Raw genomic sequence first — 26,494 nt, 5'->3', positions numbered from 1 at the left:
AGACCCTCCCAAGGTCCCCGGAGGGCTCCCTCATGCCCCAGCCTTCGCGAGCAGCAGGGAGAGATCACAGGGGTCAAGGAGGGTGTTCACACCAACCCTTACTGCAGACTGTTGGGAAAGGCCTGCCTCCCCCAGATCGCCCCTTCTCCCCACATAGTGGCCTCGTGAGCTTTCAACCATGTGGCCTCAGCCACACGTGTGCGCTGTCTCCATTTCCGCATTTGTGAAATGGGCAGTTACCGGCCCCAGTAGGTGCTGGGCAGGTAGATACGAACACACAGACAAGGCGCACTTGGGGAGTGGGCCGTCCTGCTCCGGGATGGGGATGAGTCCTCCCCGGGCAAAGTGCTGGGCCCGTAACAGGTGCTCAGTTAACACGCTTGATGGTGGGCGGGTTACCCCAGAACTGGCCTTTGGCCCAGGCCTTGCAGAATGGGGATTAGAAAGGGCGAGGGGAGCATGTGGCAGAAACACCAGTGGCGGTGCCTCACGCTGTCGGACGCCTATAGCACTTCTCCCCACCCCTCCTGCCCTCTCTCGCTTCCTCTCCTTCCAAATCTCTTTCTGTATGTCTCTCTGCCTCTCACTGTCTCTCTGCCTCCCTCTCTCTCTGAACCTTTGTTGCCTTGTCTTTCACTCTGTCTGTCTGTCTCTGCCTTCTCCCATGTTATTTCTCTCCGTCTCTATCTCCCTATCTCTGTTTCTCTCTCTGTCTCTCATTATTTCTCTCCCTATCTCTCTGCCTCTCTCTTCCCATCACTGTCTACCTGTCTTTTCTGTCTGTCTCTCCTCTTTTCCTCTGTCTGTCTCGGTGTTCTAGAGGAGGACCCTTCGGAGGATGATTCCATCAAGGACTCTCTGGGCACGGAGCAGTCCTACCCGTCCCCTCCACAGCTCCCACCACCACCAGGGCCTGAAGACCCCCTGTCCCCCAGCCCAGGGCAGCCCTTGCTGGGCCCCAGCCTGGGTCCCGATGGCCCTCGGACTTTCTCGCTGTCCCCCTTCCCCAGCCTGGCTTCAGCAGAGAGACTGACAGGGGAGACACTGCTGTCCAAGCACATGATGCCCCCGACTGCCTTCAAGGGGGAAGCGGGAGGCCTGCTAGTGTTCCCCCCAGCTTTCTATGGCGCCAAGCCCCCCACGGCCCCTGCTACCCCAGCCCCTGGCCCTGAGCCGCCCGGGGGTCCTGAGCCAGCAGAGGGGGGCGGGGGCAGCGTGGGCACGGCAGGGGCTGGAACAGAGGAGGAGCAGCTGGACACGGCGGAGATCGCCTTCCAGGTGAAGGAGCAGCTGCTCAAACACAACATCGGGCAGCGGGTGTTCGGCCACTACGTGCTGGGGCTGTCCCAGGGCTCGGTCAGCGAGATCCTGGCCCGGCCCAAGCCCTGGCGCAAGCTTACGGTGAAGGGCAAGGAGCCCTTCATCAAGATGAAGCAGTTCCTGTCGGACGAGCAGAACGTGCTGGCCCTGAGGACCATCCAGGTGCGGCAGCGAGGTGGGTGCTGGCGAGGGCCTGTCTCAGCCATCTGTGTTCTCAGCCGTCTCCCCAGGCCAGCCCTGGGCGTGGGGCTGTTGAGGGCTGAGAACATGGGTCGAAGCTCAGAGCCTGAGTCTGCCACCTCCCAGATGTGTGACCTGGGGCAAGTGACTTTGCCTCTCTGTGCCTCAGTTTCCCGCCTGTGTAAAATCAGGGAAACCATCCTCAATCCCTCCCTCCTGGGGCTCCCTGTCCCGTGCATCCAGCTGGTGCCGTGGTGCAGTTCAGGCTGATAATGGTGGGGAGAGGCCGGGCCCCTGGGGCTCCCTCAGCAGATACCCCGAAAGCACTTCCAAGTCTCAGTTTACCCATCCATAAGGTGACCGGGGTGACCCCCCCAACCTTGACAGACTCAGTTTTTAGAGTAATCCATGTGAAGGGCCCAGGTTTTGGCCCCACAGACACCTCAGTTTGTGTCCCAGCTCTGCCATCATCTGCTTAGTGACCTCAGGCAGCTCTCTTTAGCTGCTCTATGCCTCAGTTTCCCCATCTGTCAGCCTCCTAAAGAGAGTTAAATGAGCATAAAGCATGTAGTAACTTCTTGAGAATTGCTAGCTATTTTCTTTTCTTTCCTTTTTTTTTGGCCACACCTTGGGGCATGTGGGATGTTAGTTCGCCCACCAGTGATCGAATCTGCATCCTCTGCAGTGGAAGCACAGAGTCTTAACCATTGGACCAGCAAGGAAGTCCCAAGATAATTGTTCACTTTGATGGTGGCTGCCCTCATTGGGTTTTGTTGTTATTTCAAGCTGAAATCTCTTGTGGGTCCACAGTTTGTCACACGGACTCACAGTCTGGCTGTCGCTCTCCTGGCCCTGGGAGGAAGACACCAGCCTGTCACCCTGCCCAGCACCAGGGACTGACCCCCAACATGCAGGTCCCCACAACAGATGCCTCCTTTCCTCCCCCAGGCAGTATCACCCCAAGAATCCGCACGCCAGAGACCGGCTCGGATGACGCCATCAAGAGCATCCTAGAGCAGGCCAAGAAGGAGATCGAGTCACAGAAGGGGGGTGAGTGTGGCCACAGCAGGTGAGGCCCGAGGCCTCCAGGGCCTATCCTGAGCAGGAGGCGAGGCTGTGTCCACCCCAGAGGGGATTCCAAGCAGGTTTGAACCTCTTTTCCTTTTTCACAACCTGCAGCCAAGTGAGGTCTAGGCCTGGAAAGTACCAGATCCATTATCCAGTATGGGAGCTATAAGCAATTTAACTACAGTTAAGTGAAATTGAAACCTCAGTTCTTCAGCCACAGTAGCCACATCGCACAGGTGGCATCACTGCCGAGTTCTGTTGGGGGTGCCGCTCTGGGTTGCTTCAGGAGGCCCCGTGATCGGTTTTCACCAGGCGCTTGTCAGGCACCTAGACCTGAGCCTCACCATCTGACCATCCACCTCACCCTCTCCAACCATACCTCCTCCACCTTCCCAGTGGGTGCCCACTCAGAACTCAGTGATTAAAAACACCACAGATTGATCATCTTACAGTTCTGGAAGTCGGAAATCCAAAATCAGCCTCACTAGGCTATAGTCACAGTGTCAGCAGAGCTACATTCTTTCTGGAGGCTCCCGGGGAAAATCCGTTCCCTTGTCTCTTTCAGCTTCTAGAGGGCATCCAGATTTTCTGCCTCCTGGCCCCTTCTTTCCTCTTAGCATCATAGCATCTTTAGTCTGTCTCTGTCTCTGTCTCTATCATCTTTCTGCCTCCCTCTTATAAACACCATTGTGATTTTGTGGGGCCCACCCAGATAACCCAGGATAATACCCTCATCTCAAAATTCTTAATCCTGATCATATCTAAAAATTCCCTTTTGCCATGTGAGGTAACATATTCACAGGTCCCAGAGGTTGGGATATGGATATCTTTGGGGACCATTATTTAGCTTATCACAGTGTGCTTTCTCCATCAGCCCCTCATGGGGTTCCCCCAGAACTCCACCCCAGGCCCTCTGACTTTCTTTTTCTTCTTAGATGAGTTAATCCACTCCTGAAAGTTTCAACAACCCTAACCCTACTTAAATTTTTTCAAGCTTGTCCATCCCCCATCCCACCTGCCACCAGCCTAGTGAGCCATCATCGTCACTTGCTGGGACTATTGCAGTAGCCTCTTTACTGGCCTTGCCAATGACCAATGGTCTTGCTGGTCTTGCTTTACTGGCCTAGGCCCCACTCCAGCTCATTCTCCACCCAGAGGCCACAGGGATCTTTCAAGAGGACCACATGTTCATGTCACTATTTGAAATCCTTCCATGGCTCCCCATTACCCTCAGGATAAAATCCTAATTCCCCAACAAGGGCTATAGGCCCTAGTATAGTCTTCAGACTCCTCCTGACCCCTCCATGCCTCTCACATGAACTGTTTATGCTCATGACCATCCTCATTCCTATTCTCTGTGCCCCTAATGCCATCTTCACCCCAGCCACCTTTCTGTCTGGCTCCTGCTCCTACTTTACAACTCCACTCCGAAGTCATCTCCTCCAGGAAGCCCCCATCCCCATCCTGGTGGATTGGAATCCACCCCTCCTCAGATTCCCCGTAATGACCTGTATTGTTTGGTGCAATGGAGCCTGAGTGACTTGGCTGCAAATTTTGCCTCCTCTATATATTAAACAGTGTGACCTCTGACAAATTACTTAGCTCTCTGTGCCTTCATTTTCTCATCTTTAAAATAGGTGCAGTATTTGTATTCCCTGCTCAAGGTTGTGTGAGGATCAAATGACATCGGGCGTGGCAAGCACTCAGCTGGGGTCTAGTATGTAGAAGGTGCCTCTGGAAAGTTAGCTGTCATTACATTATGTCTCCATTGTTGCATTTATTCATGTTACAAGCGACTCTGCTGATGTGGCTGTCCCTCCCACCAGTGGGGGATTCTGGCCACCAGGAACCTCTCACCTATCACATCCCTGCACCCAGCATAATGTAGTACAGCCAGTGTAGACCACAGCTGACTCGGAACTGGATGCCGGCTTCAGCACTCCCACTCCATTTTACAGTATCTGCTCCCCTCTGGTGGTGACTTGGGGCAAGTGTCCCTATTCCCAAGTCTGCTGCTGGAAGCCGCAAATTTCCCACGGACCCCCCTCCCCTTTTCCTGGTCCCTGGAAAGGAGAGAGAGAGGTTAACCCTGCTGGGATCCTGCACTGCCACACCCAAATAATCTGCTGAGCCCCAACTGTGTACACACTTGGTTATGTCTTCTTGGTCAATTCTGGTAGCAAAAGAGAGGCAGTCATTCAGTAAACGTTAAATGCCTACTGTGTGCTGGATAGAGGTTACACATGTAGATGAGACACAGTATTGGGGTGAAAAGAACCATGAGAAACAGTCTCATCTAACTCTCCCACTAAACAGGACAAAGGCCAAAGAGAGGGGGACATACTCACAGTTATTCAGAGACCAAAGGAGAACACGGGTCTCCTGACTCCTTGTGCAGTGCTCTCCCACTGGGAGGTCTGAGTCAAGGTAGCAAAGAAATTAAAAAGATATCACAGAGGGAAACCTTTGCTCGAGTGGCCCAGTCAGGAGGTTTCCATTTAGGGTCTATGAAAAGTTCAGCAAGAGGAAGAGTGCCAGGTTATCCCCCGATGTCCCTCATCGAAGTAAAGACTAAGCAGAGAGCAGTTAGCATCCCTCTGGGAAGGAAGTGAATGTGGCTGACACTAACCTGGGAGCTCTGCTTTTGGGGATCAAAGGAAATATTCAGAATGGGAACAAAAATTTATATACAAGCTATCTCTTTATTGTTGTTTCCAATGGTGACAAAGTAAAAACAACCTAAGTGTCCAGCATTGGGGGGCTGGGACTAAAGCAGATAGTATTTCTTCAGTGGCATATACAGCCATTAAAGCTAGAAGAACTTCAAATCGTAGGAAAAAACACTCATGTTGATACTAAGTGGGAGCAAGCCAGGCCACACTGCCACATATCAAGTGTGACCATCCCATGCATGTAGTTAGAAAATAGACTGGAAGGGAAAACCTGGGAAATTTTCATGTGATTACCACTGGGGGAAAGATCAGAGGGGATTTTCATTTTCATCTTAAGTTTTTGTGCATTGTTAGCTCTCCAGATAGACATGTATGACTTTTTTTAACAGAGGGGGACTTTGGGGGCCATGCTTGGCCTCTGTTGCTTTGCGTGGGCTTTCTCTAGTTGTGGTGAGCAGGGGCTACTCTTCGTTGTGGTGGCTTCTCTTGTTTCGGAGCACAGGCTCGAGGGTGCTCGGGCTCAGTAGTGGTGGCACCTGGGCTTGGCTGCTCCACGGCATGTGGAGTCTTCCCAGGGCAGGCGGATTCTTACCCACTTCACCACCAGGGATGTCTGCCTTTTTTTTTTTTTTTTTTTGAGGTAAAATTCACATAACATAAATTTAACTATTTTAGAGTGAATAATTCAGTGGCATTTAGTGCCTTCACAATGTTTTGCAGCCACTGTCTCTGTCTAGTTCATCACCCCCAAAAGGAAACACTGCACCCATTAGCAATCACTCCCCACGCCTCACCTCCCCTGAGCCCCAGGAAGCCACCAGTCTGTTTTCTGTGTCTGTGGCTCTCCTTGTTCTGGATATTTCATATGAGCGGAAACTGTACAATAGGTGGCCTTTTGTGTCTGGCTTCTTTCACGTCACGTAATGTTTTCAAGATTCCTCCATATGGTATCAGTGCTTCATTCCTTTTATGACTGAATAGTATTCCATTGCTCTATTGCTTTTTAAGTGGAAAAAGCAATAGAAATTATTTTTAATGGAGCTATGAGGATCCACCAGGGTGTAGACTGTACAACGAGATAGTAAAGGAAGGGCTGTGCTCATTCTAGGTTGGTCCAGGGTTGGGGAGAGACCCCAGTGTGGGAAAGGCCACTAAGAGAGCAGAGGGAAGCACTGTCCTGCTGTTCCTTTGTGTTTACCACTTGTAGAATTTTCACTAGCTAATGTATTGCTTATTTGGCTTGCTTTGCTGCTCAATAGAAAGCAGGTTCTACTGTGTGTCCCCTTCTGGGACTTGCTTTTATTTGCAAAGGTGGATCACAGCATGTCTAAAAGCAAGTCTTCTAACATTACAGTATCCCCATGAGCGCTTTTTCCACATAAGCTAAAATCTCAGTGTCCACCTGGTTTTTATCCCCAGATGCAGAGGTTGCCCCCAACACTTCACTGGTATAAATACTGTGCTGTCTTTGTCCTTCAAGCCATGCCCTGTGCACGGGCCTCCAGCCTCCCTGTCCCCTTTCCCACAGGGGAGCCCAAGAACTCAGCAGCCCCACTGAGCATCACCAACGGCACAGCCGCCGCCAGTACCACCTCAGAAGACGCCATCAAGAACATTCTGGAGCAAGCACGCCGCGAGATGCAAGCGCAGCAGCAGGCCCTGCTGGAGATGGAGGCCGGCGCCCGGGGCCGCTCGGTGCCTCCCTCGCCCCCAGAGCGGCCCTCACTGGCGGCCGTAAGCCAGAACGGGGCCCCGACGCCCGTCAAACAGGAGGACAGCGGTGTCAGCGGGGGGACCAGCAGCAGCGGCACGCAGACCTCCCTCACGGTCCTGTCCCCCGCCGCCTTCGTGCAGAGCATCATCCGGAAGGTCAAGTCGGAGATCGGCGACGCCGGCTATTTCGACCACCACTGGGCCTCGGACCGCGGCCTGCTCAGCCGCCCCTACGCCTCTGTCTCGCCCTCACTCTCCTCCTCCTCCAGCTACTCCGGCCAGCCCAATGGGCGGGCCTGGCCTCGTGGGGACGAGGCCCCTGCAGTCCCCGAGGACGAAGCGGCCGGGAGCGAGGACGAGCCCCCCAGGGTGGGCGAGCTCAAGGCCGAGGGGGGCCCTGAAGGGGGCGGCGGTGGGCGGCTGGCCTACTACCCAGCCTACGTGCCCCGCACGCTGAAGCCCACCGTGCCGCCCCTGACCCCCGAGCAATACGAGCTGTACATGTACCGCGAGGTGGACACCCTGGAGCTGACACGCCAGGTCAAGGAGAAGCTGGCCAAGAATGGAATCTGCCAGAGGATCTTCGGGGAGAAGGTGAAGATGGTGGGGTTTGCCCCTGGAGGTTCAGGGGGCCTGGAGCCAAGGGACCTGGGTAGGGAGGAGACCTATGCCGTGTCCATGGCCTGGAAAGAAGGGTGTGTGTGAGTGTGTGTATGTGAGCAACAACTGAGCAGAAGCAGGATTCAGACCCAGATCTGAGTGACCCCAAAAGCCCCATTTCCTGTCCCTGGGCAGTGGGGAAAGGGGAGCCACGGACAAGGCTGACGTTCAGTTCTGCAGTTTTTAAATCTGTGAAAAGCTTCCATCTGGTTACCCCGCTCCTCCTGTAACCTTCATCCCTCCCATGGTCCATTCCACTTAAGTGTTAAGGCTCAGCCCAGCTTGGAGGAATGAGAAACACAACATAGGAAGGCTTCCTGGAGGAGGAGGCGCTTAAGGGGGTCTTAAGAGTCCAAGTAGGATTTTTAGATGGGCTTCCCTTGTGGCTCAGCTGGTAAAGAATCCGCCGGCAATGCGGGAGACCTGGGTTCTATCCCTGGGTTGGGAAGACCCCCTGGAGAAGGGAAAGGCCACCCACTCCAGTGTTCTGGCCTGGAGAATTCCGTGGCCTGTAAGACAGTCTGGAAGGGCACTGCAGGTGGAGGGCGCGGCACAGGCACACAAACAGGCATTCGGAGAGTGAAGATCACCTGAAGGCAGCCCTCTCCTCCTGGAACAGGAGTGAGCAGTGGGCCTCAGGGTCTGGGGAGGAGAGGGGGAGGGGATGGCCAGGACCTGCTGACCCAGCCTTCCCGCCCTGCCCATCCCCAGGTGCTGGGCCTGTCACAGGGCAGTGTGAGCGACATGCTGTCCCGGCCGAAGCCGTGGAGCAAGCTGACGCAGAAGGGGCGGGAGCCCTTTATCCGCATGCAGCTGTGGCTCTCGGACCAGCTTGGCCAGGCCGTGGGCCAGCAGCCCAGCGCCTCCCAGGGTGAGTGCAGATGGGGCCCCGAACCGCCGAGAGCCCCCGCTCTTCCAGCCTGTGCAGTGGCTTCACTGCCCAGGCCTCCCTCCTCCTGCCCCACCCCACTGCTGCCCTGAAAGGGTCCCGCTTGCTCCCAGTTGGTGTCCCTGCTCCCCTTTCATCCTTCCCTCAGCCAGACTGACCTCTAGGTGGCGCCAGAGTGCCTAGACTGAGCGGGAGTGGGGGGTGGGGGCGGTGCCCACCTTACCATCCCGTGTCAGACGTCTGCCGGTTGATCTCTTTTTGCCAGCAATCCAGCTTGCAGCCTCAGAATCCTTCTTCGCACCGAGCCTTTGGGTTTATATTAACAAATTTCCATCAGGCACCAGTTAAATACATTGAGGAAGAATCCCCTTCACTGGAAGGTGCCCTGTGGACCAGCACAGGAATTTCTAAACACGCCCCTCCCCATTAGGGACACGTCCCCAGGCATGTCCCCTGCCCTCCCTGGACTGTCCAGCGGCTCAGCCCACGCTGGAAAGTCCAGTGAGTGGGTGACTCTTGATTCCTCAGGAGGTGACCCCCATTATCTCATGGAGTCCTCTTTACGGCCCTGAGCAAGGTAGTTGCAAGTATAGCACTGCTTCTATTATTGGCCCCATTTAACAGGTTCAGGAACTGAGGTTGGATAAAGTCATCCTACCCAAGATATCTTCTAAGTGGTTTTCTAATATGTATTTGCAAAAATGTCATGAAAAATGTGGTTTTAGGGTAATTACCATTTTATTATAGTGAGACTATTAAAGCTGTATTCTCACAGCAACTGTCAAGTATATATATATATATATATAAAATAGCATTAACTACAGTCACCATGCTGTGTATCAGATCCTAGAACTTACTCATCTTATATGCATCTTTTCATTACATTATTATTGATTGCTCTGGGGACTCACTGTATTTTACTCACCTAACTCTGGCAGTTGGACTTATCAGTCATTGCCAAGTCCTTTTTTTTTTCTCTTAACTTTTAATTTTGATGTAATTTCTAATTTACCAAAGAGTTAAAGCAGTAGACCAACCAACTTCCTATATCCTACATACAGATTCACCAGTTAGTAATTTTGCCATATTTATGCTCTTTCTCTCAATCATTTAAGAGGTTAATTGAAGACATCATGTCCCTTTACCCCTAAATATTTCAAAAGTATTTACAAAGAATGATAAATTTTATAATAATACAATACTGCTATGTAACCCACCATCTATATTCCAAGTTTCTTCAGTTGTCCCAATAATCACCTTTATATAATTTTATCTTTCCCTGTCCAGGTCAAATTCAGGATCACTTGTAGTCATCATGTCTCTTTAGTCTCTTTCAATTTGGACAGTTCTTCTGCCTCTCTCTAAAGTTTTTTAGTTTTGACGTTTTTGAAAACTGGAAGCCAGTTATGTTATAGACTGATGCTCAGTTCAACTTTGTCTGATGTTTCCTCGTGGTTAGATTCAAGCTGTGCACTTCGGGCAGGAATATCCCAGAATTGTTGCTCTGTCCTTCTTAGTCCATCATATCAGGAGTCACCAGCTGTTGATTTGTCCTGTGATTGGAGGTGCTAACTTATCACTAGATTAAGGTGGTGTTGGCAGACAGCTATACTTGTAAAGTTACTATTTTTCCCTTTGTACTTAATAAGTATCTTGTGGGGAGATACTTTGGGACTATGTGGATATCGTTTTCCTCCTCCAACTTTCATTTACTGGTTTTCACAGCCAGGATGGTCCCTGCCTGAGATTTTACTGTGGTAGTTGCAAAATGGGTTGTTGCCAACAGACTGTAACAAGCAAGCCTGCCCAAACCATGCATGTCTATGCCAGATTGCAGTAACTGCCTTCTCTGTCTCTCTGCGGCCCACAGTCAGTCCCACTGAACCAAGATCCTCGCCATCCCCACCCCCTAGTCCCATGGAGCCACCAGAGAAGAGCTCCCAGGAGCCCCTGAGTCTGACACTGGAGAGCAGCAAGGAGAACCAGCAGCCAGAGGGACGCTCCAGCTCATCACTGAGTGGGAAGATTTACTCGGGCAGCCAGACCACAGGGGGCATCCAGGAGATTGTGGCCATGTCCCCCGAGCTGGACACGTACTCCATCACCAAGAGGGTCAAAGAGGTCCTCACAGACAACAACCTAGGTACAGGGTACCGGGAGTCAGGGATGCTGCCTCTTGCCCTGCTCGGCTCCCCCTTGCCTTAAGGAAAGAGCCACGGTGAGATCCCAGGCACTGGGGTCCCTTCTGCAGGTGCTGCTCAGCCCTGGGCCACCCAGGGCCCCCTGGGAGGTATCTGACTCTGAACTGGGTCTCTAGAATGGACAGCAGGGAGGTCAGTATGCTGTCCTCCTAAAGTTCTTAGCCCACAGCTTTCAAAACTTCCTTCCAGGAGGACTTAGAGAATCCCAGTAAGATTCTAACTCAGTCCTCATCCAACGCCAGGGTCCAAGGGAGAAATCTGGATTCTTTAATTTTTTGAATCACAAACTCCTCCACATCTCAGATGGGAGTCAAGTCCCCCTCCCAGATACACACAAACCCCAACTTTTCACTACAATTTCTATAATAAAAATAAGGTATCACTATTTGAAAATGCCAAACAATACAGAAAAAAAAAAAGTTAAAATTTAAACAAATAAAATCTCCCCTAACCTCCCAGTCATACGCCACAGTTTTTCTGTATCTTTGATATTTTCTGAACACATACAAAATTGTATGTTCGCCTAGTTTCTTCTCTTCTTCTTTCTAGATAGATGAAATTACACACAGGCTGTCCTTCCACTTGCTTTTTAAAAACTAACACTGTTCTGCGGACCTTCTTCCGCCTTAGAATGAACAGCCCACCTGCAGTCTTTGTCACTGTTGCAAAATTTTTCAGGCCATGGATGCCCCACATTTTTTATGCAGCTGATGAGCATTTTGCTTGTTCCCAATTTCCTGCTGCCTCTGAAACCACATCCACATGCGTCTTTGTGCCCTTGGGCAAGTACAACTGGAGGAGAAATCCCAGGCAGTGGAATTGCTGGATCAGAGGGTTTGCACATTGAAATTTTGATAGAATCTATCAAATTACTGACAAGGTGATACTTATTTGTGTACATGAAGTTTGCAGACAATGTCAGGGATCCCCTAGGAGTGAATAACATCTAAATCATGACAGCATTTTTGTTTGGTAGCTATCTGCCTGCCCCCACCTCCTGTTTTGCAGAAAGTTCCCCAGATGCACACAGGCGTAGGCCCCCCGATGTGTCTGGTCCTCCCTGCTGAGTTAGTGGAGACATTCCCTGCTTTCTGCCTGTCCCTTGTCTCTCCCGGGAGCACCTGTGCCCAGCCTGGGGTAACAGGTCGTCCCCCTCCTCCCCTGTCCCCAGGGCAGCGGCTCTTCGGGGAGAGCATCCTAGGGCTGACCCAGGGCTCCGTGTCTGACCTGCTCTCCCGCCCCAAACCCTGGCACAAGCTGAGCCTGAAGGGCCGGGAGCCCTTTGTGCGCATGCAGCTGTGGCTCAACGACCCCCACAACGTGGAGAAGCTGAGAGACATGAAGAAGCTGGAGAAGAAAGGTAAGCCCTGGGAACTCTGGGTCTGGCCTCAAGTTTTCCTATTGGAACCGCAAAAAATAAACCCAGCGTCCCAATGGTCCAGTCTTAGCCTAGTGTAGGCTGCAAGAAATAGCCATTCCATGGAACATAATTGCAAGCCATTAAAATGTTTAATACTTTTCCCCTGAAAATTCCAATACACCATCTCTCTCAGCACCCTTCCACAAACCCATAGCCACTCCAGGGTCTCCTGCATATTCCCCAAACCCCGCCCCCCTCTCTCTGATCTCTCCATCCTCTGCATCAGAGTCCTATTATATTACCCCCTTTGCCCATCATCTGGATTCTACGCAACAAAGCACAAAATTGACCCAGCAAATGATAACTGCTCCCTTACAGGACCAGACAAGAAATTGCAGGTTCTTACACTGTCTGACAGTATTTTATATCCCTGAAAAATTGAACTGGCACTGAGCACCTGCTTTGCGCCCCAGCCAGTCTCATGCTTTGTGCGTAAGGGATTCCTGGGTCTAAGAAAGCTCAAGATCCAGTTGGGAGATAAGATTTGAGGAGTTGGAACGTTGTCAGCTGGGCCCCAAGTCATGACGAGGGCCCAGGGCCAAGCCAGGCTGTAAGCGGCACAGGGGGCAGGGCCAAGTCTGGCTGTGGGCATCAGACAGCGGTGCAGTTGAGAACTTGTCCTGCCGCTTGTCGGCTGTGTGATCTTGGGCAAGTTACTTCCCTTCTCTGTGCCTCATTCCACTTCATCTGAAAGTAAGAGTCATAGCGTCTACCTCAGGCCATTGGTGTGAGGATTAAGTAGGACCCAATACCTTACTTCCTCCATTCTGGGGTGGGCTTCCCCCCAAACGCACACACATTTTGATGATTTGAGGCTGAGATGCATCATGCAATTACTATGTTCATTTAAAATTAACGTTCTGGAGCCTGGCAGGGGCCAAGGGCAAAAGACTCTGCACCACTTTCTGCATCTGTACCACCTCCGCACCAAACCCACAGACTCCACAGACGGCTCCAGAGAAAGCTGTGAAAACAGGAGAGAAAAATCTTAAAACTAATGTCTTCCCCCTGCCCTCCAAAAAACTGGTGAAATTCAGGGACACTTCTGACAATCGAGAATGCTGCAGAACCCCCTTTTTTGAGCACTTCCTGTCTGTGAGGGCAGCCCTCCACACATGTTAACAATTAGTGTGTTAATGACCAGGTGTGGGCAGGCGAGTGTCTCACGTCTCACGAGGAGGATGTGGAAGGAGAAAAGGCTGAGACTGGGCCGGGGTCCCCACGTTTGGGGCACAGAGGGCTCTGAGGACGGCTGGCTGGTGCTCAGTTCAGCTTGAGCCCCCTCCTCGGTTCAGGGGTGCCTGTAGTCGGCCCCCCTCAGCCCTGCCTCCCTCCCTCCCCGCCCCAGCCTACCTGAAGCGCAGGTACGGCCTCATCAGCGCTGGCTCAGACAGTGAGTCTCCAGCCACCCGCTCCGAGTGCCCCAGCCCCTGCCTGCAGCCCCAAGACCTGAGCCTCCTGCAGATCAAGAAGCCCCGAGTGGTGCTGGCCCCCGAAGAGAAGGAGGCGCTGAGGAAGGCCTACCAGCTGGAGCCCTACCCCTCCCAGCAGACCATTGAGCTCCTCTCCTTCCAGCTCAACCTCAAGACCAACACCGTCATCAACTGGTTCCACAACTACAGGTAGGGATGGGGGGCAGGGCGCCTGGTGGCCCCTGGGACGGTGGGCAGGGGTCTCAGCCGGTGCCCCCCACTTCCTCATCCCAGGGCCTGCAGGGAGCCCATCATGGCCTCTGGGAAATGAGGTGGCCATGTTGCTGGGTGTTTAGCTTTATAACGTAGGCAAACCTGGATGTAAGTCCCAGCTCGACAGTGTTCATCTTGTGCGGCCTGGGCAAGTGACTTCACCTCCCAGAGCCTCAGTCTTCCAACCTATAAAATGAGAATTATAATGGGATCTACTTCATAGAGTTGCCTTGAGGATTTGATGTGGCTAACATACTTACAGAAAATAACCTGGCACATAGGAGGTGGTAGACATTGACGTCACTATTGTCGCTACCGTTGTTATGGCTTCACCAGCTTGCTCCGCGTCTGCCTCTACAAGGGACAGGGGTGGTGTTTGGGGCACAGGCCCGAGGTTCCCTAACTACCCACTGAGCCTTGCGTCAGTGCCCTGATTTGGGGCACCTGGCCTTTCCCACTCCTGAGGTCAAAGCAAACCCTTGTGGCAGCCCCTCGGAGTGGGTGATTCCTAACAGAAGCAGTGCCTCCTCCCACTCACCGGTCCCTCATCGCCGGAGTGACTGACCTGCAGGGCGCTGGGCTGCCTCGGGGCACGGACTGGTGCACCGTTCCCAAGCAGACCGCAGAAGGGCTTCCTGAGAACCCTGAAGACAAGGCCTGATGCGATTTCAAGGACCATCCCTCTGAGGCGCTCCCCACCAAGCCTCCTGAGCAAGAAATGTCTCTGATGCCCCTGTGGTGCCAGAGAGGAGAGTCTCTTGATCCCTGAGAGAAGAGGAGGGAGGAGCCTGGAAGGATGGAACACCTGAAATCTCTCTCCACAGCCCAGGCATGGGCATCACACAGACCCGAGTTCAAATCCCACCTTAGCTGTGTGTTATTGGGCAAATTACTATACCTTTCTGAGTCTCATCCCTATTTTACAGATAAGGAGCTTAAAATTTACCCCACAACAGTGAATTGAGAATCAAATTAAAAACTACAGGCATAAACACATTGTAAAATATTGCTTATATCTTGCTTAGACCCAGAACCTGCCAAACAGCAGATGATATAGGTCCTTAAAGCCTAATACCCTCCTTCCCTTCTAGACATTCTCTCCCCTCTCATTTCCCACAGGAACATATCCCTCCATTATAATCCAGCATATTCATTTTAGTTAATATTTGCCATGTATATGCAGTGAGCCAGGGTTGGGAGATACAGGGGTTCAAAGCCATCATCCCTGTGCTTAGAGAGTTTAAAATCACAAACCAGATAATTTCATGACAACCTAATAAATGCTGTGAAAACAAGAAGGAATAAGGAACTAAGGGAAAAGGGAATTCTACCTAGGGAAAATTTTTGAGAGGTGGCATTTCAGCTAGACTTTGAAGAAGTAGAATTCCACTCCCCCAAAAAACCACTCTCAAAGAGCTATAATTATAGAAGAATACATTGCTTCATTTAGTAAGTGTTTATTGAGCACCTACTCTGTCCCAAGTACCAAAGAGAATGAGGCAAAGTCCTTAGCATCTCTCACAGACCAGCAGGGATGGTGACTATTAAATGAATTCTTATATTAATGTATCATTACACATTGCAGTGAGCTCTGGGAAAAGTGAACAATAGGATGTTTTGAGAAAAAATTACTGGGAAGGACCTGCTATAGATTTGGGAGTCAAGTAATTGAAGAAAAGGACTAATTTTTGCTATGTTGTAAATGAATATTAGCCAGATATTTATATTTGATCCACAGTTTGGAAGTTCTAATGATAAAGCTTCAGGCAATTGACCCATCCCAAAACACCCTAGCACTCCCCTGGTCCCACCAATTCTTCCCTCTAGAGGGAACTGAAGGAGAAGACAGAGTCTCATGAGAGGTGGGCAAGGCCATCTTTGTGCAGGGACTAGGAACTGAGAGGCGAAAGTGAGCCAGATCACCGATGATCGTCCCTCCAGGCTCAGGATGGAGTCCCATCCCCGACCTGGGCAGGGAGGCAGGAGAGTGTAGTCAGGCAGCTGGGTTCAGAGCCCAACTGCGCTGCTTGCGGCTATGTGACCGTGGCAGTCCCGTGCCCCTCTGAGCCTTGTCATCTTTGTTGGTGGGCATGAGACTAGTCTGCCCCTCATAAGGTCATTATGAAAAATAAATAATCTGCAAAAAGTGCTTGGTCCAGTATCTGATATGTGATAAGCACTAATCATGATGTTTATCACTGAAATTTATACATTTATTTTATATCAGTAACATGTACTTTATTATTATTAAATAATAATATTAATATATGATGTCATCAACTAAAGAGGGATACAGCATTGAAGATACTTAAAAAGTCCTTGGACAACTGACTTGACCTCTCTGGACCTCGTGTTACTAGGGAAATAATTAATGGAGTTAAACCCATCCTAGCCTTTCCTGCCCTAAAACATTATAAATGAGACCAAGTTTCCCTCTGACAGCAGGGAGGCCACTGAAGTGAAGAGAGGATGGGTTCTGGACTGGAATTCAGTGTACCCAGGTTCTGGGCCCAGCTCTGCCTCTCTGTGCCTTGGTGACCTAGACAAGTTATTCTCCAGGCCTTCGTTTCCCCTTCTGGGCTGATATCAACAAGTCCTTCCAGGAAAGAAGAAGGGAGTTATTACCACCAATTAGATCTGCTTTTGACTTTGAGAAATGCTCTAGAGCAGCACTGTCCAATAGAAATACAACAAAAGCCACATATATAATGTAAAATTTTCTAGTAGCACATTGAAGAAAAATTTAAAAATAAACAAAAAGAGACAGATGAAAGTAATGTAATAGTACCCACTCCAGTATTCTTGCCTAGAGAATCCCACGGACAGAGGAGCCTAGCGGGCTACAGTCCCTAGGGTCGCAGAGTCGGACACGACTAAGCACACATGCATATTTTATTTAGCCCAGTATATACAAACGCAGGGCTTCCCTTGTAGCTCAGTCGAATCTGCCTGCAGTACCAGGAGACGCAGGTTCAATCCCTGGGTTGGGAAGATCCCCTGGAGAAGGAAATGGCAACCCACTCCAGTATCCTTGCCTGGAAAATCTCATAGACACAGGAGCCTGGTGGGCTGCAGTCCATGGGGTCGCAAAGAGTCAGGCACGACTGAGCAACGAACACTTATACAAGTGCAACCATTTCAACATGCAGTCAGTATAACAACTGTTAACAATGAGAGAGCCACGTGTGACCAGTGGCTGCTGCACTAGGTGGCACAGACCTAGATCGTGAGCTCCTTTGGAATCCAGCAGCCCCGAGTTCAAGTCCTGGTCCTGCCACTTACTAGCTGTGAAACTGGGGCATATCACCCAGCATCTCTGAGCCTTGTTTCCGCCTCTGAAGTGGGGATGGTGATTGCCCACCGTGTGGAGTTGTTGAGAGGGCTTACTACGATGCTGCATGTGAAGAAGCTTATGCAAAGTGAGCCCCCAGGGAAGTGGGTGGGGGTCACAGGGCCACTCACATGATTTGACTCCAGGGTTAGCTGTCCCCTCCAGCCCCTTGCTCACCGCCGTCTCTGCCCCAGGTCCCGGATGCGCCGGGAGATGTTGGTGGAGGGGACCCAAGAGGAACCAGACCTCGACCCCAGTGGGGGTCCTGGCATCCTACCGCCAGGCCACTCCCACCCAGACCCCACCCCACAGAGCCCCGACTCGGAGGCTGAGGACCAGAAGCCTACGGTGAAGGAACTAAAGCTTCAGGAGGGTCCCGAGGAGAGCGTCACCCACCTGACCTCCCAGGAGAAGACTCCAGTGAGGATTAAGCAGGAACAGACTGAGGAGGCCGAGGAACAAGCCGGCAGCCAGGACTCAAAGGAGCCGGACAAAGGCCAAGGCTCCCCCCGAGAGGTGCATCCTGACCCTCTGGGTGACGACGGATTCCCCAAAGCAGCCCCAGGGCTCCTCCTCCCAGGCGGGACCACCCCAGCCTGCCCCTTGCTACACCCCCTCCCGGAGAGTGAGGGCGGGGAGCGGCTACACCCGGACCCCCTAAGCTTTAAGTCCGCCTCAGAGTCCTCCCGCTGCAGCCTGGAGGTGTCGCTGAACTCGCCCTCGGCCGCCTCCTCGCCGGGCCTCATGATGTCCGTGTCGCCTGTCCCTTCCTCCTCAGCCCCCATCTCCCCATCCCCACCCAGCACCCTGCCTGCCAAGGTGCTGAGTGCCAGCCCCACCGCCGACACAACCGGGGCCTTGCACCCCAGCACCAAGGTGAACCCCAACTTGCAGCGGCGGCACGAGAAGATGGCCAACTTGAACAGCATCATCTACCGGCTGGAGAGGGCTGCCAATCGGGAGGAGGCCCTGGAGTGGGAGTTCTGAAGGTGGAGGCCAGGGGCGCGCCGGGGGGCCACTGGCTCTCCCAGACAGGACGGGGCCTGGAAGGGAGGCACTGGGGCAGCCACCACAGCGTGGACAGCAGCATTACGGCCCCGCCATTTTCCGTTTTTGTTGTAATCTGAGCTCTACGAAGTCACGAGTGAGCAGGTAGGGCCGGAGCCCCTGCCGCCTCTTTACAACTCCCCCCTGCCCCAGGGAGCACCATCTTCTCCCTGCTGGCCTCTCTACCAGAGGCAGAAGCAAAGTGGAGCCACATTTTCACTTTTAAGCTCCAAACTCTTTTAGAAAAATAAATATTTATAGACCACTTTTAGATATTTTAATAAAGGATCCTTTGGAATTTATTCCCAGCTAATGCTGTTTTGATATTAACAGAGAGTTATAAAATCAGGATGCTGTCACAACTGTTGCGAAGTATACACTGAAGTTGTGTCGTTTTTTTTGCCACTAGATGAGATTAAAAGGAGAGAATTGTTCAAAGCCATCACAAAACACTAAGACTGACCAAAATCTAGATAACCTTTGAACCGCGGTTCGTTTTTTTCCATGTCTGTCTGTGAGACACAGTGCATTGCTACTGCCCTTCCAGAAACCATGTTGAAAAGACAAAGTCCAAAAGACTCTAAAGGAAAACTCCGATGCCGTGAGGGTGTGTTTCATTCTGGTGGTCTGTTTTGCAACCTTGATAACACAGAATGTCCTGTGCTGTTGTAAGTGTTGTAGAGACGTGGGCTGTGGCCAGCCATCCCCTCTGAGCTGTAACATGGTACAACACAGGCCGCTTACGCTCCCTCTCGTCAGGAACCTGTGGACTGCAGCGGGTGGATATCCCATCTCGTCCACCTGAAAGGCAAGATGTGGCTCCAGATCCTTTGGAAAGCCCGGTACGGGGGCGAGAGGTTAGAGGGTGGCGCTTGAACCAGAGTGACGCCATTCCTCAACCTGAATCGTGGCCACAGCATGGGAAGGAAGTTCCCCTACTGGCTTTCCAGAGCAAGACTGTGGCTGCCATCTTTCCCCTCCTTGTGTTTGAAGAAAATAACAGTGTTGGTCATCCCACAAGCACCCAGCTCAGCACCCCACACCAAAAAATAGATTCATCAGACTAGAGACCCCCAACTCCCCTCTCATCATCTTCCTTCTCAAGTTGACCCTGGTGCTTTCTGGAAAGCGTCTGCACCTCCAGGTTTGTGCGGAATGAAGCTCAAAGGTTTGAGTTCACTGCAGCATGACCACCACATCCCAGTCTCCAAGTCCAGCCTCCTGTCTTCTAACACATGACCTTCTTGAGAACAAAGACTCAGCACCCCAACTCAGAGAAGCCCTCCCTCCGGCGTCTTTATCATCTTGGTTTTTAGGGGGAGAGCTCCCAATCTGGATGGACCAGCCACCATATTGTGTCACCAACACAGCAGCACCCCTGTCCTAGCTGTGTAACTAGGGCCTCAGTCTCCCCATCTGTAAAATGGGGGTATCACAGCAGCCATATCAGCTCCATCCAGAATGACAATGAAAAGGTGGTCGTCATGCTGCCGACCCAGTACCAGAGGGAGAGGTGGCTGACAGGGATTTCAAGGATGCAACAAATATCCTGAAACCCAGGCCGACAAAGTCCAGTGAGCAGAAGCGATCAGTTGAGCGCCGTTCAGAAATCTCAACTCTCATGCACCCAGCCCAGGCTGCAGCCTCCACACCAGTCATAAAGAACAACACAGACCCTGCTGGAAAACCTCCTTTTCCATACACCCAGGCTATGCATTGAAGAGTTTTCCACTGTATACATTTTTATCCAGATGAAGGTATTTTTATATTTTGACAATAGGAAACAGTGACCAATTTTCAGAGTAATCAAATCTGGAACAAATGAAAACATCTCCTTTTAGCCACCACCACCCTGTCCCAACTAAGGCAATCATGGGAGACACACCACTTTTTACTGTTGAAAGCCACACAACACTGAAATCCAGGCTTACATGCAGACTGCAGTTCTTAAAGGACTAAATCTGGCTTTTGTGTGACGGGATTTGATTAAGCACTTAGCATATAGTCTTTTGAACATGGAAAATCCTGTTATACTTAAAGCTAGCAGACCTGTGAACAACTTTGTCAGGTTCATGTCCTGTAACGGTAAACAGAACAAAAACCCACAAAACCGTTTCTATGAGAGATTGATGAACTTTGTTTAAATTAAAAAGAAAAAAAGGAACACGTTCTGTAATAAACGCGTCGCTCAATACAGAATTGTATAATAATGTCTGGGTGTCCTGTTTCCTTTGTTCCGGAGTTGGGCTGCAGATTGGGGGTCGGATCTCCCCTTGGGTGTTTTACAAAATGGTGTGTTTTTTTTTTTTGTCATACATTGATATGAATCAGCCATAGATTTACACTTATCCCCATCCCGATCCCCCCTCCCACCTCCCTCTCCACCTGATTCCTCTGGGTCTTCCCAGTGCACCAGGCCAGAGCACTTGTCTCATGCATCCCTCCTGGGCTGGTGATCTGTTTCACCATAGATAGTATACATGCTATTCTTTTGAAATATCCCACCCTCACATTCTCCCACAGAGTTCAAAAGTCTGTTCTGTATTTCTGTGTCTCTTTTTCTGTTTTGCATATAGGCAAAATGGTGTTTTTAAAATTCGTTTGCCACCACTAAAATATGGGGGCTTGTCAGGTAAAAACCATGATTTTTTTTGTATTTATATGTTCTTTTTTAAATTTTCATTTAATACTGGAATATAGTTGATTAACAATGTTGTGTTATTTTTAGGTGTACAGCAAAGTCAGTTACACATGTGTCTATCCTTTTTCAAATTTTTTTCCCACTTAGGTTATTATGGAGTATTGAGCAAAGTTCCCCATGCTATTCAGTAGGTTCTTGTTGGTTATCTTTTTTAAATATAGCAGTGTGTACACTCAGTCCCAAACTCCCAGTCTATCTCTCCCCGATCCCTTCCCCTCTGGTAATCATAAGTTCATTGTCTAAGTCTGTATGTCTCTGTTTTGTAAATAAGTTCAATTATATCATTTTTTTAGATTCTACATATAAGTGATATCATACATGTCTTTCTCTGGCTTGCTTCATTTAGCATAATAATCTCTAGGTCTATGCATGTTGCTGCAAATGGCATTATTTCATTCCTTTTTATGGATGAGTAATATTTCATTGTATTTATGTACCACATTTTCTTTATCTATTCATTTGTTGGCCATTTAGGTTGTTTCCATGTCTTGGCTTTTGTAAACAGCATTGCAACAACCATTGGAGTGCTTGTATCCATTTGAACCATGTTTTTCTCTGGCTATATGCCCAGGAGTGGGATTGCTGGATCATGTGGTAGCTCTGTTTTTAGTTTTTTAAGGAATCTCCATACTGTTCTCCATAGTGGCTGTACCAATTTACATTCCCACCAACAGTATAGGAAGGTTCCCTTTTCTCCACACTCTCTCCAGCATTTATTGTTTGTAGACTTTTTGATGATGGCCATTCTGACTGGTGTGAGGTGATATCTCATTGTAGTTTTGATTTGCATTTTCCTAATAATTAGTGACATTGAGCATCTTTTCATGTGCCTGTTGGCCATCTGTATGTCTTCCTTGCAGAAATAACTACTTAGGTCTTCTGCCCTTAGGTTTTTTTTATTGGGTTGTTTGTTTTTCTGATACTGAACTGTATAAGCTGTTTGTAAATCTTGGAAATTAATCCCTTGTTGGTAGTCGTTTGCAGATATTTCCTCCTGTTCTGTGGGTTGTCTTTTCGTTTTGTTTATGGTTTCCTTTGCTATGCAAAAGCTTTTGAGTTTAATTAGGTCCCATTTGTTTACTTTTGTTATTTCCATTACTCTAAGAGACATTCAAAAAAGATATTGCTGTAATTTATGTCAGAGTGTTCTGCCTATGTCTTCTCTTAAGAGTTTTATAGTATCTGGTCTTAGACTTAGGTCTTTAATCCATTTTGAGTTTATTTTTGCGTATAGCGTTAAAAAATGTTCTACTTTCATTAAAACTTGCGGTTACTGGGTTCCAACATGACAACAGCCAGTTGAGGAGTGGCCGCCCCTGTTAGGACACATGAGCACAGTTTGCCTGTCTGTACCTGTGCCAACTGCCTGGATCCTGTGGATATCTCGGCTGGCGACTGTGCTGTGCGCTCCAACAGAGGAAGACGGAAGGGTTGGAATCCACTTTCCACTCATTGCAACAGGTGGAAGCTGGTTAGATGCTGGGTCTAGATCTGAGGAGCCAAGACTGTGCCCTGCCCCAGTTGGAGGCCACAGGCCATGGCCCTGAGACCAGTCAGTGTACCAGCTGTGCCCACCTCAGTGGAGGGTGTGAGTGGCAGGTGCCTCCAGCTTCCTGATGAAAAAATGCCACAAGGGGCTCCCTGGTCACCAACACAGCATCGCCTGTGTCCTAGCTGTATAACTAGGGCTTCAGTCTCCTCATCTGTAAAACGGGGGTATCACAGTAGCCAACTCAAAAGGTCATTATCAGAAATAATGATGCGTGTAAAGCATATAAGACAGTGTGTGGCACGTAAGGGCTCAGTACTACTTACTGTTTTCATGAGTGGGGGGGGTTGGGTTCCTTCACCCCGTGATGGTGAGTCTCTATGCGTCAAGCTGCAGGAGGTTTGTCTTTTTTCTTGACCAGTAATGTCAGGCGAGTTTCCGAAGTAGCACTGAATATTACTCACCCAGGAGGCAAGGGCACGTGGCATCCCAAGACCTTTCCTCTTTGTCTGGAAACCTTCTGATCACCCCAGTTTTTCCACACATCCTTGCAGGGAGAATTAAATGATTAGTGACCTCCCCCTTGGTTAGGATAATTAATTGCTCCAAAGTAAAGCGAAGGACAGGCCCTGTGGACACTCCGTTTGCAGCTCGGGAGGTCGGAAGTCAGAAATCCCCCCAGTGTGGCAGCAGGGGTGGAGGAGGGGCAGGGTGGAGGAGGAAGCCTCATCTGATGCACACACATGTGACCCGAGAGCCTGCGGGAGTAGGTGCCCCTGGGGTCTGGGAACCAGAGCTCCCTCTGGACAGTTAGCTTTGGTGTGGACACTATGTCTGCAGTCACTACCCATCTGGAGTGGAAAATTCAGCAAAAACACAGAAATGTGGAATTCTGAACTAAGGACCATGGGAAGGCGGGAGTGGAAAGACCAGGGAGAAATGAGGGCAGGGAAGGCCTTGCAGGCAGAGGCAGGTTTAGATCAGGGGACAGAGGAGAAGAGAGAGCTGAGCTGGGGGGCGGTTTGGTGGCAGTTCATTCAGGTAATAAATTTGGATCGAGTACCTGCTGGGTACTTAGTGCTTAAAACGGTGGAAACACCATGAGAGCATGAGTAGTGGGGTCCAGGAAGGCTTCCTGGAGAAGGAGGCATCTCAGCTGACCCCTGAAAGACAACTGGAGTTAGAAGCATAAGAGGCAGGCAGAAGGAATAGCTGGCAAGACATGGGACAGGGATTTGGGAAACAAAAGCAAAGGAGGCTGGAACTTGTGAGGATGGAGAGAGGAGGAGGGACAAGGTAAGATCTTGAAGCCCCCTGCGTCATGCTGGGAAATAGGCCTTTCTCTTGAGGGTACTGAGGAGCCATGGGCCGTACGAGGCAGGGGATTGCTATGGTCAGACTTGCACTTCTAGGTTAGGAGGTTCCATCTGCCTGAGGAGATGACAGGCCAGAGGAGAGTGGCAAGGCCCACTCCCAGTGCCGGCCTGACCTCAGATTTCTGCAGCCCTTGCTTCCCGCTTCTTCTTCCTCTTCCCACCACCTCTTCCTCCTAGTTGAGCTGCTCTGTTGGGCCAGCAGCCCCACCTCCCATCACCTCCTAGTGAATAAGAAAGCCAGACTGTACCTGGTGGTTTGGCCCATGACAGTTGGCATGCCTTTTCTAGAAATCACTCTCAAGGCCAAGAGTTCCACAGCTCAGGTATTGAGTGTGTGCTGCTTCACAGGTACCCAGAGGGCTAAAGCCACCCCTCCAAACCCCAGAGTGGTAGGGACCACCCCAAGTAACCTTGGCCAACAGTGGGAGGGGTAAAACAGTTAATCTTTTTAATGGTCTGTGATCTTCTCCTGCCCCCTAGGGTATACTTATTGATAGAAAAGCAATGGCTTTGAAATCATCCCAGCCTGGTTTTTGTTAAACTCTATTATTAGATGATCTGAGGACCCTTTAATGACTGTTTCCTTATCTGCAAAATGGACACGATCATAATAGTATCTACCTGTATTTGTTGTCTCTTACTAACAACCAAAACTTAGTGGTTTAAAATAATAAACATCTCACAGTCTCTGTGGATCAAATTTGGGAGTGGCTTCGGCTCCTTGGTCTCTCCTGAGGTTACAGTTAAAGCTGTCGGCCATGGCTGCAGTCATCTGAAAGCTGTTCTGGGGCCAGAGAATCCACTTGCAAGAAGGTGCACTCAGATGGTGAGTGAACAGGTGCCAGCCCTCGCTTGGGCATTGCAGTTCCTCTGCAAGTGGCCCTCTCCAGGGGCTGCTTGAGTGCCCTCACCACATGCCAGCTGAGAGTGAGCCAGGCAGAGGTTGGAGTGTCTCCTATTACAACCTAGACTTGGAAGCCCCACTGTCCACAGAATCCTCTCAGCTACACAGGCTTGCCATTATTCATTGTGGAAAGGGTGTGGACCCCAGGAGGCAAGGATCAGCAGGGGCCATCAGGGAGGCTGCCTACCATCCTGCCTTATAAGTTTCTTTGAAGATCAAATGAACATTTCTTAAGCTGTGGTTCTAAAATCCCTTGTTTCCTACTCAAAGTGCAGATTCCTAGGTCCTGCTGCAACCTCCTGACCCCAAATTCCTGTAGCCAGGGCCCAGGAATCTGCATTTTAAAGAACCACACCCACATCTTCCCCCCCACCCCCTAGTTGACTTAGACATCATAGATCTTAGTAAATGGGAGGCAGTTCTAATTCATTTTGCTTTGTTTGGCTTCACTGTGTGTGTCAGGCACTAGGAGATGCTGGGTGTCTCGGCGTAGTCAGTAACTGTTGAGTTGAAAGAAATCATGATCCACTTAAAGGTGTGCAGTTTATTGGGAAGATCCAGAGTAAACCTTGGGAAACCCAGAGGCAAGAAATTCAGCCAGGTTTCAGGACACTTATCTTGAGCCATTCTGTTCTCTGCCTAAGGCCACCTGATATCCAATTTGGTCTGTCATACCCACCTATTCAAAATTCCTAGGACCCTGATTGGTTCAGCTGGTGTCTCAGGACCAACTCCTGCCCAAGCAGCTGTAGTCAGGGAGAGTAGGATCAAGTGAATGGGCACGGGAGGCATTTTTTTTTTTAATCTGCGCTGGGTCTTCATTGCCACACGCGTGCTTTCTCTAGTTGTGGCGCCCAGACTTGCTTGCGGTTGCCCTGCAGATTGTGGGATCTTAGTTCCCTGACCAGGGATCGAACCTGCATCCTCTGCATTGCAGGACTGATTCCTTAACCACTGGACCACCAGCGAAGTCCCAGGAGGCAATTTTGGACGTATCTGTGCCCGGCACTGTGCCAGGCCTCAGGGGTACATGGGAGGCAGACTTGTCCCTGCTCTCTAAGGAGCTGCAGTTTTGGGGGTCTGGGTGCACTGCCCCGCCATTCCTTGGCCCCATAACTAGAGAAACAATGACAACAGAGCCGCTGGACAATGAGGAGAGGGCAGTGGCAGCAGCCCGAGTGCTTTCAGAGCTGTGCCTGGCAAGAAGAGATGTCACCGTGGCCCCAAACACAGGTAGACCAAACCAAGGAAGCTCTGAGCCCTCTGTCAGGAGTGGGCATCCGTTCTGAAACCCTAAGTAAAAAATAGTTCGTGGGCTCATCTTTAAAGTCTTGATCAGAAAATGCGAAACCTGCAGCTGACTTAAGCAGTCTTTCATTGTACCGCCATGGAAGTTATTTTGAATGCTGCAATCTTAGAAATTGGGACAAGTAGCAGGGCCTTTTCTTTAACAAACTTTGAGTAAGGTGATCTGGGGAGGGGTGCTGGTGGAGGGGAAGGTGCTGGACAGTTGGCACCAGATCTAGCCAGAGTAGAGACAAAACAGCCCTGTTAAGGAAGATAAAAGATGCTGGGCCAGAAGTAGGGGGAGGAAAGGGCTATTCATTCCATATTTGTTCACTTGGAAGAGGAGAGATAAAAGGCATCCAGGGAAAGGATGGTGGGGGGGTAAGTGGCCCTTTTCCTCCCCCAGAGAATCCCACTGTAGCCCTAACCTTCACCCCAGTGAGCTGACAACATCCTTTCTGGGGCTGGCTACCCAGAGCCATGCTCCTTAAAAGGAGAAGCTGCTGTCACTCAAGCTATCCATTAGGAAGCCTCTGACTACAAATAATGAA

The 26,494-nt window shown here is 50.4% G+C and overlaps 1 protein-coding gene and 1 long non-coding RNA gene across 5 annotated transcripts in view; one reads left to right on the top strand and one right to left on the bottom strand.

Moving 5' to 3' along the window:
• CUX2 (cut like homeobox 2) overlaps nt 1-20,396 on the top strand; it is a 268,803-nt gene extending 248,407 nt beyond the window's left edge. For all 3 annotated transcript variants that reach the window (XM_043440683.1, XM_043440674.1, XM_043440692.1), the window contains 8 exons: nt 821-1,495; nt 2,449-2,550; nt 6,769-7,547; nt 8,325-8,484; nt 10,373-10,645; nt 11,875-12,063; nt 13,472-13,745; nt 17,334-20,396. In XM_043440683.1, coding sequence (XP_043296618.1) covers nt 821-1,495; nt 2,449-2,550; nt 6,769-7,547; nt 8,325-8,484; nt 10,373-10,645; nt 11,875-12,063; nt 13,472-13,745; nt 17,334-18,126 — 3,245 coding nt within the window. In that variant the 3' untranslated portion in view covers nt 18,127-20,396. The remainder of the gene's footprint in view (nt 1-820; nt 1,496-2,448; nt 2,551-6,768; nt 7,548-8,324; nt 8,485-10,372; nt 10,646-11,874; nt 12,064-13,471; nt 13,746-17,333) is intronic.
• LOC122423540 lies at nt 18,874-24,980 on the bottom strand. 2 transcript variants are annotated; one of them, XR_006264171.1, is made up of 3 exons: nt 23,440-24,980; nt 22,703-22,923; nt 18,874-18,987 (listed from the first exon to the last, which is right to left on the bottom strand). It is a non-coding gene; the product is annotated as an uncharacterized LOC122423540 (long non-coding RNA). The 2 variants fall into 2 exon arrangements; XR_006264169.1 differs by lacking the exon at nt 18,874-18,987 and adding an exon at nt 22,241-22,590.
• Between the last annotated feature and the right edge of the window lie 1,514 nt (nt 24,981-26,494).

Source organism: Cervus canadensis, chromosome 1 (assembly GCF_019320065.1).
Source record: "Cervus canadensis isolate Bull #8, Minnesota chromosome 1, ASM1932006v1, whole genome shotgun sequence".
NCBI lineage: Eukaryota > Metazoa > Chordata > Mammalia > Artiodactyla > Cervidae > Cervus > Cervus canadensis.
Note: the sequence above shows the minus strand (reverse complement) of the source record. Positions and strands in the feature narration are given on the sequence as shown.